This window comes from Sinocyclocheilus grahami, unplaced genomic scaffold, assembly GCF_001515645.1.
Source record: "Sinocyclocheilus grahami isolate Dianchi unplaced genomic scaffold, SAMN03320097.WGS_v1.1 scaffold160.1, whole genome shotgun sequence".
NCBI lineage: Eukaryota > Metazoa > Chordata > Actinopteri > Cypriniformes > Cyprinidae > Sinocyclocheilus > Sinocyclocheilus grahami.
Window position 1 is genome coordinate 1339212 of NW_015505339.1, and position 9351 is coordinate 1348562.

At 36.4% G+C, this 9351-nt stretch overlaps 1 protein-coding gene across 1 annotated transcript in view; it reads left to right on the top strand.

Annotated features, from left to right (window-relative positions):
• The first annotated feature begins 959 nt into the window (after nucleotides 1-959).
• Nucleotides 960-9351, top strand: part of LOC107592851 (R3H domain-containing protein 4-like) — an 11417-nt gene continuing 3025 nt past the window's right edge. Inside the window, exons 1-7 of the mRNA XM_016282419.1 lie at nucleotides 960-1111; nucleotides 1696-1850; nucleotides 4812-4930; nucleotides 5004-5118; nucleotides 6237-6322; nucleotides 6455-6540; nucleotides 6714-6769. Coding sequence (XP_016137905.1) covers nucleotides 1068-1111; nucleotides 1696-1850; nucleotides 4812-4930; nucleotides 5004-5118; nucleotides 6237-6322; nucleotides 6455-6540; nucleotides 6714-6769 — 661 coding nt within the window. The 5' untranslated portion in view covers nucleotides 960-1067. The remainder of the gene's footprint in view (nucleotides 1112-1695; nucleotides 1851-4811; nucleotides 4931-5003; nucleotides 5119-6236; nucleotides 6323-6454; nucleotides 6541-6713; nucleotides 6770-9351) is intronic.

Genomic DNA, 9351 nt, shown 5'->3' on the forward strand with positions numbered 1-9351 from the left:
CATCGTGTATGTGTTTTGGCAGGAAATCTTTCCCAGACCTCTTTAATGCATACATTATGCATATTTTCATGATGTCAGTTTCACTTCCATATGGTATTTGCTTTGTGCAAGCCAATTTGGATATGATTTATTCTGAATATGTTACGTTATAACAAACCTCTTTATTTCTACATGTATGTCAAGGTCAAATGCAGAGATGGTATCAGACACAGAAACTGCCTTCATGTCTTATTTATTTATTTCCTGATTTTTGTATGGTTTTAGGTTTATTTGTCTTTTACATTTTTTTTTCAGATGCACTTTAGCTTCAGACAGTTCTAATAGTGTAGTCTGGATTATCACTGTATCTCTTCGCTGTAATGATTGTTACAATGCTTGATATGTAGCTCTTTCTATGTAGTATTTATTGTATGTACATACCGGAAATTTTATGTATGAAATGAGTAAAGTAAAGTTTGTATGTGAAGTTTGTAATTTTCCGTATGTGCTTGATGCTAGATGTTAAAATGCTGGGATATTTATATGCAAATCTCTATATATGTATCAATAAATAGCTGGGTACTGTGCAGATGCTTGGTGTGTGCACATTGGTTTATAAAAACCCTGCATTGGGTTAAAAATGTCACTGATGCCATCATTAATGTAACTAAACAAATCATAAGAGTGGTTTATTTTCAAGGTTGCATGTTAAATGTTCATATATATAAGGCTAAATATTCATATATATATATAAAATACCTAAATATAGTCATATAATTTTTTTATTATTATTATGCGGCCTTTATGACCTCATATTGAATTAATATATTGAATAGTTGTACTTGTAACACCTCAAGACTAGTTATAATTAACTGGAATAGGAAAGAAAGTGGTTACCAGTCACAAGATCTGAGATACATTCTTTCATTTTTTTATTGGCTGAAATGGCTGCTGGGTCTCCCAAGCTCCGCCCATTTCCTTAGTAGCATTAGCCATTAGCTATCGCGGCTTACGCCAGCTGATCTGGACCTTTTCTCCTACATTTCTTTGTTTTTGTCACTGTCGTGCTTTTGTGAGAAGGCGGTGAGATGGTTTTGTTAAATAGCAATAGCAATGAGGAACAGGACTTAATGTAAGTGTATTTAGTCATTATTTACAGTAAAACAGCTGCAAGGTTATGGTTTAACTAATGAAACGGGAAATAATTGGCATATCTCAATAAACGGTTAGAACAAACGTCTAAATGTGTGCCATAATGTCTTATTCGTCTTCACTAAGCGATTAAAAAATCTAATACAACACAAAACACTTTAAGACAAAATAAACAAATGCCTATGTTTTTGCAGAGATGAGCTGTGACCTATTTTCATGGCAAAGCATCTGGCCTGCAGCTAGAGCTATACATAAGGAATAACTACAGTGAAGGAACTGTAGTCTCATTACAACTGATACATTACGGATAATTCATTTAAGCGTGTGCAGGATCTTTAGCTGTTATGTACAAATGCACTGCGTATGATTTTTGTAATTTAGACCAATATCCCATCAACTACTGTTAGCCACATCCAGAGCTTTTATTTATTTATTTATGAAAGAAAGAATGAACTGGGCAGAGTAGGTTATGGGACGTTGCTGTCATGTTTGTGACTATTGAGTAAACCCTTTGACAGAACGGTTTAGTACAAACGACATATCTGATATCTTTTTGTGTTGCAGCCTAGATGAGCCTCGCTGCTCCTCTCTACCCAGCTCTCCTGCAAAGCGTGTTTCTCCAGCCAAAAAGAAGCAGTTTTTTATTAACCAGGCCATTCGTAACTCTGACCTCACTCCCAGAGCCAAGGGCAAGAAGAGTCTGAGACGACAGGAAAACAGTACGTTTTGCTTTCATTTTTTTAAGGCTTCCTTGCATTATTCATGTTTATATTGTATTATTTTTGAAACGACTTTATTCATTATTTACTACACAGGAAATGTTTAACCAAAAATGTATATTCCGTCATCACCTCCCTGTCATTTCAAACCTGTGTGACTAACTTCTGTGAGGAGAAGTTTAGCAGAATGTTCACACTGCTCCTTTTTTCCCAATATGATGAAATTAGAGCGTACCAAGCTTCAAATGTGGCCCATTTTATAGTCTATATGACTATTTATGCTTGGAACATGGCACTCGTAGCTTACAATTCTTGCATTAAGGTTCTGAAACATTAGCAATATTTCAGTGAAATATTTCAGGAAGTAAGAGGTCCATTGTAGAGGTCTACACGGAGGACCCGAGGACCCAGGACCCGACCCGGGATCCGTACGGGTTCGGGGCTATATTTTAAATGGTCAGCCGGGTCCGGGTCCCAATCTATTACTTCGGGTCCCGGGTCTGTTTAACATTGTGTGTATAATACCCGAGTCGATCGGACTCGGAGAACACCCGGCCGTTATCAGAGTCAGTCAGCGCTGTGCGTGTGTTGTTTTGTAACTTTTAACTTGTAAAATTAGAGTCGGTCATTTGAAATAAGGTGGGAAAAAAACACGAGCGACGTCATCAGAAGCAGGGTGGGCGGAGTTAATGCACACGCATGGTGATAATGGATAACTTCACGAGTGATGTGAGTTATTTTTGATTATTTTTTGAATAATATTATGAATGAACTCAACTTGTAAAATTAGGATGAGAAAAGTGTGAGTCGGTAATTTGAAATAAGGTGAAAAAAAAACAAAAAAACATGAGCGACGTCATCAGAAGCAGGGTGGGCGGAGTTAATGCACACGCATGGTGATAATGGATACCTTCATGAGTGATGTGAGTTATTTTTTATTATTTTTTAATTTATTTATTGAATGAACTGTCTTGTTGTTATATCTAAAATTTTTGCTCAGACTCGGCTCAGAGAGCACAGAGATGATAGCAAATAAGTAAAGCTAATGTCAGCAGCCATGGCACTGGACGAGCAATCGTTATTATAATCCAAATGGGCAAACAGTCTAAATTATTATGCAAGTTGACTCGAGATACAAAAAATGCAAAACTGCAAAGTCGCATTTGTCATCCGTCACCGTGACAGCAAGTGGACTTTTGAAACTGGAATAATGAGTGGATTACGCATTTCAATTGGCAAGAGAGGAATAACACGGATGGAACTTTCTTGGCAAGGAGGATTGTGTGCATCACAGTCAGGTACAAGGGAGAAGGCTTCTTACATTTGGCAAGACAAAAAGTTAAATTTTCACAACTTGTTTATTGACTTGTTAATAGCAATTTGCTGTGGAATATGTGCTGATCGGGTCCAGTCGGGTCTGTGTCTTCCCGGTGTTGTGCCGAATTCTGCACCCCTGCCAGATTATGTATCCCCTCGTTGAAGTCACTACCTGATTCGCTATCGGATTGCCTAATCCCAACCCCCCCCCTAATCCTAACCCCTCGCCCACACCTACTCCTAAACCTACCAATACTAGGGGGTGCATAATTTGGCAGGGTGCAAATTTCGGCACTACACCGGATTATGCACCCCCTCGTTGAAGTCGCTACCTGATTGCCTAATCCCAACCCCACCCCTAATCCTAACCCCTCGCCCACACCTACTCCTAAACCTACCAATACTAGGGGGTGCATAATTTGGCAGGGTGCAAATTTCGGCACTACACCGGATTATGCACCCCCTCGTTGAAGTCGCTACCTGATTGCCTAATCCTAACCCCACCCCTAATCCTAACCCCTCCCCCACACCTACTCCTAAACCTACCATTACTAGGGGGTGCATAATCTGGCAGGGTGCAAATTTTGGCACTACACCGGGTTCAAGTTTCAAATAATTGACGGTCTGCGTCGGTTCCAGGTAGTACATTTTTGACATTTCTCGGTTCTGCCCGGGTCCAACTTTCAAAATAATAGACGGGTCCGGGTCGGTTCAGTGTAGCACATTATCGGGTCTCTTCGGGTTCGGTACGAATTTTTGGACCAGTGTAGACCTCTAGTCCATTGTCTATAGAGTCAATCCATATGAATACATATGCCGCTACACTACAGAGTATACGCAAAAGACTTTTTCGCCATGGGTTACCTCAAGATTTTCCTATGGGTTTTTGATTTATGAGTGTGTTCTGTGGTAAGTATCAATTGATCATATTTAGACATTTTGCTCTGTAATATAAATTATACACACCCATACTGAAAACGCAAATTTTTATGCAATTATGTTTATTAAAAAAACAACAATAACAATCTTTGTTTGTAATAATTTACTACATAAGACAGTTTGGGGTGTGAGTGTTTGCAGTTTATGTTGTACAACAAAACCAAGTATTGTGAAGTCATGTTTTACCACAGGCCCTTATTTTACTAATGAATTGAAAAACCCCAATATAAAAAGCCATAGGAGGGAATCTTGAGGGAATTAGTCTTCAGGTTTTGACGTTATGGCTGCAAGTGATGTATGAAGTCATTTTCGAAACGAGCAGCTTTCCTTTGGTCAGCATAGCAAACTTGTACACAATGGAAGCCCTCACACAAAACTCCAGAATACGCAGATTTCTGTTGCAATGAGTAGATTTTGCCCTTGAAATTTTACAGAGTTAGTAAATGCAGAGAAAGTGTGACTACACCTTGTTTATAGTTCAATCAGTAGAGCATGGTGCTAGCGGCGCCAACATCATGGGTTCAGTTCGCAGGGAAAGCATTAACTGATATAAAAAGTGAATGCAGTGTTGCATTGGATGAAAGAAGAATGCAAACAAAAAAGTCTGGCGATTAAAAAAATAATTTCATTTGTTACAGACTAAAGTTTTAGCTATGTTTTTGTAATGTTTTGGAATCATCATTTTTAACAACTGCTTCGGAGTAGCTCGTTTTCTGGACAATCTTTTGGTACGGGACGAGTGCTCTAAAGAGGATGGTGAAGGACATGAAACAGCCTTGCCCACCATCTTCACTGAAGCCTGCACCAATGGAAACTATGTGGAGGTAAAGCAGGTTTCTTTAACTGCTCTGAGTTAGGAGATGTTTTGCCTTTAAATATCTCTCTCATGTCTCTCAGTACTGGAGTGATTTTATGAATCGTTCTGGGGAGGAGCAAGAGCGACTATTGGTTCTGCTGGAGGAGGAGGCCCAGAGGACCCACTCCAACAAGGGCCAAAAAGACCAAAGAGAAGGTCTGGCAGAACAACACACATCTTATGGTGTAAAAGAAAGTCAGAGCTGCCAGAGAGGCATTTATATTTCACATGGTCTTTTGCTTTAGTCCCCTTAACCGATGGACCTAAACTGCACTCAGGCACTCACCTTTTGTTCAGTTTACCTTTTAGTTCTTCAAGATGTTCACTTTTACATTTAATATAATTTCATCATAATGACATTGAACCCAAAAATGAAAATTCTGACATCATTTACTCACCCTCATGTCATTTCAAACCCATATGACTTTCGTTTATCTTTGGAACACAAATGAAGATCTTTTTAATATTCTCTCATCGTTTTTGTCCATTCTTTCAAAGTTCATGCAACCAAAATCTTCATGCATTAGAATCGTAGAAGTAATCCATATGAATTTAACCATTTAATCCAAGTCTTCTAAAGAGACACAGTCACTTTATATGATGAATTAGGCTTCATATATAATATTGACCAACACACATACATAGAGCACATTATTTATGATTAACCGAAGCTCTACAGTGCTTGCTTGACACTCGGGAACAAATCTGAAGAAAAAATGGTAAATAAATAATATTTTTATAATAATATGATGTTTGAATGATTTTGCTTTTCATTAAGTATTCCAGATAACTGAAAAATACATTTTAATATATTATATATTGTAAATGTATAATAATACATTACTACTTATGAAATATTATAATATTAAGCTATGTAGTTATATTATAGATATACTTATATATAAAACATTATGGTAATGCATGCTCTTATGGAGGCAATGCACACATGTGCATGTGATCATGTCAGTTTTGGACATGATTATACTTGTATAGACACGTCAAGTACAAAACAGGATAATTTTGTTTGTACAGACATAATAAATGTCCCCATAAGGTTCAAGTGTAATAGGCACCAAAACAGAATTTTTGTTTTCCAAACACTTCAGAAGTGAGGACGCTCAACCAATCAGAGCACTGTTTCGCTAGTGCCACAGTATTTGTCTCTGCCAATATCAAAAATTACAAACTTCATCTTTATTAATTCAATGATGGGCAGATAATTTCTTATTATACTTGACATATTAGTGACGGTCATTCTCCTTTTCGCTGCGCAGTAAATCCTGCCTTCAGTGCTCAGGAATGTTTTCAGAGAATTGATCGGCGGCTACGTGCAACGCTGAGACGCAGACAGATTCCCATGGTGACTCTCTTTGTCATTTGCTTGATCTTTATCTTTTGTCTTGTAACAAGTATCCCCCTATATCACTTTCTCCTGTCCTGTCCTATTCTTTTTTTCTGTCTGATATCTGTTCATCCATTTCCTCTGTTCAAGGGAGTGTTGGAGGGTCTGGAGTCCAATCTGCTGGGATTCTTCATGGCACATCCACACTCAATTTACATTACCAAACTCAGCAACAGGTGCACAAACTACCACAGTTAATGCATCGTTCACCTCCACAGACTAATTCAGACCACCACTAACTAGTATACATGCATGCTTGAGATGTTGGTTCAGAAATGGAAAGACATTATAGTGTGAGTGTATGAATAGAATGCCACATTTTGATTCAGATATATCTCTGTTTCTTCAGTTATGAGCGACTGCTGCTTCATGCTATCTGTCAGTACATGGATCTGACCTCTGCTAGTGAGTGAACTTATACATTATTCAAACATGGTTGTTTTCTTATGAGGCTTGGTTTGTTAAGGTTCTTAAGCATTTCAAGTTATTGTCACTTATATACTTTAAACTTGTTGTGGTTTAATTAAAATAAAAATGTATTTATAATTGGCTAGCATACTTTTCTGTCAGTGATGTTGCCACTAATACCGTACCAGATTTTTGGAGGAAGACATTACAGAACAAAAATGCTAGCTTTGAGCTTGTCATTTAATTTAATTTTCAAATCAGTGTACATGTACAAACTTATGTTGAGTTTGTAGAGTTTGACCAGTATGTCCTCAACACATTTGACACATATATTGTTTTTATATTGTGGTAAGTCAGTTGAGTTTAACATTTGTGTTTTTAATTAAATATTACATAATATTTCATTCATTTAACTTTTTACTTATTTTTGCTACATCATTTTTTTTATCTTTATTTAGCTGCATTTGAAGGTCGGTTGTCCCAGACGAAAGATTGGCATTGTGAAACAATCGTGATCATGGCTCCTAACCAGTGGTCCTGTGTCGTACAGTGAGAGAGGTTCAAAGACGGTCTTGCGACTAAAGATAGCCTACGATACAGCACGATCATGGCACAGTGTATTTGCTGGTATGATCCACGTTTTCTGACCAACCAATAAAAATGCGACATGAAATCAACGCGACATGGTGCTAAAACATAAAACTGCTTACCTCTAGCTCGTATGCCTTTTTTTTTTTTTTGCCACCTTTTTTTTCAGCACACATAAAACCTACAACTGCTAAAGTGTGATGTATCATGCTCCCTTTGTTTACCACTAGCGCATGCTGAAGACATTTTATTCTTCTATAGTAACGTGTGTCGTATCGTACGAGTCTGTCATCATCATACAGTCTACAGGCTTTAGTGCAATGACATGCCAATTTCTGTTTAAAGAGACTTTCAAAATTAAAATAATTATAAATATATTAAAAATAAAAATTATATTCTGTCTCTAAGTTACAGTTATACTGTTTTTACATGCCGTTTTGACTTTTTAGCATTTTCCACTACAATAATACTTCTGTTGTTATTATAGTTAACTAAAAGTAAAACCATAAAAAAACTTTAAACTCATTTTATTTAAATTAGTTACCAAAGCAATATTTATTTTGCTTTATATAGATTAAAGTTGTAATATTTCGAAAATAAAATCGAAATACTACGAGAATAAAGTCGAAATATTACGAGAATAAAGTCGAAATATTTCGAGAATAAAGTCGAAATGTTTAGAGAATAAAGTCGAAATATTACGAGAATAAAGTCGAAATATTTCGAGAATAAAGTCGAAATGTTTAGAGAATAAAGTCGAAATATTACGAGAATAAAGTCGAAATGTTTCGAGAATAAAGTCGAAATGTTTAGAGAATAAAGTCGAAATATTACGAGAATAAAGTCGAAATGTTTCGAGAATAAAGTCGAAATGTTTAGAGAATAAAGTCGAAATATTACGAGAATAAAGTCGAAATATTACGAGAATAAAGTCGAAATGTTTAGAGAATAAAGTCGAAATATTATGAGAATAAAGTCGAAATGTTTAAGCGGCATGTGAGTCTTTCCGATTACAATAATGAGACGTTATTTTCATTATAAATTAAGCTATACTGTTTTTTCATGCCTTCTGATGTTCCTTTACTTTTATATCTTGCTATAAACTTGAAATAAAGATGGAAAAACACATTTATAATTTGTATTTTGTGATAAAACTGACAGAATTGGAAAGCTGAGCTGTGTTATATTAAAAGCAACAAAGCACAAAATTATTGCGAATACTGGGTGGCTGGCGTACAAATAATGAATGGAAGACATTAAATATTATGTCCAATCATTTACTGTATTATAACATGAATAAAACAGCTTGTGAATAGTCACTTACATGTTATAACCGACAGGCTACCTCAGAATAGAAAACAATACAGCTTACGTTAACGAGTTGGAGCCCACTTCAACTTTTAGAACGTTCTATTAATGAAATAGGCTACATGTGAGTAATAAACGTTTGGACGCCACAGACGATTTTGCAGAGTAGGTGGTGGAATTTTCACAAAGAAAACAGTATAAGTTAATGAATTTGGTTCACATAAATACAGCGATCTGATCGTTAAGGAGCTTGAAAACACATTATTGTAAGACACATAATTTGTGTTTTGCTATAAAACTGATTTTGAAAGCTGAGACTTATATTAAAAGTAGGCCTACCAAAAGCTCAAAGCTTATTGCTATTGGATGGCTGGCGCACTACAAATAACAAATGCAATGGAAGACATGAAATATTATTTCCAAGCATACTGTCCCCGCGAGTATGACACATGGTATGATTTCAGCTAATAATCCCACATATATTAGTAGTGTATTAAAAAAGGGTTAATGTCGATTGGGTGTGTGAGCTGTTAAGATAAAAAGTTGTTCCTGTTCAGTCTGTTAATAAATATCATATTCTTGATATTAAGCTGTTTTCGCGAGTCCTTAAAATTTACTCTTCCTCATCCCAGTAAGATGATGCAGCCGCTCGGACACAACAATATTCAAATCAATTCCGGTAG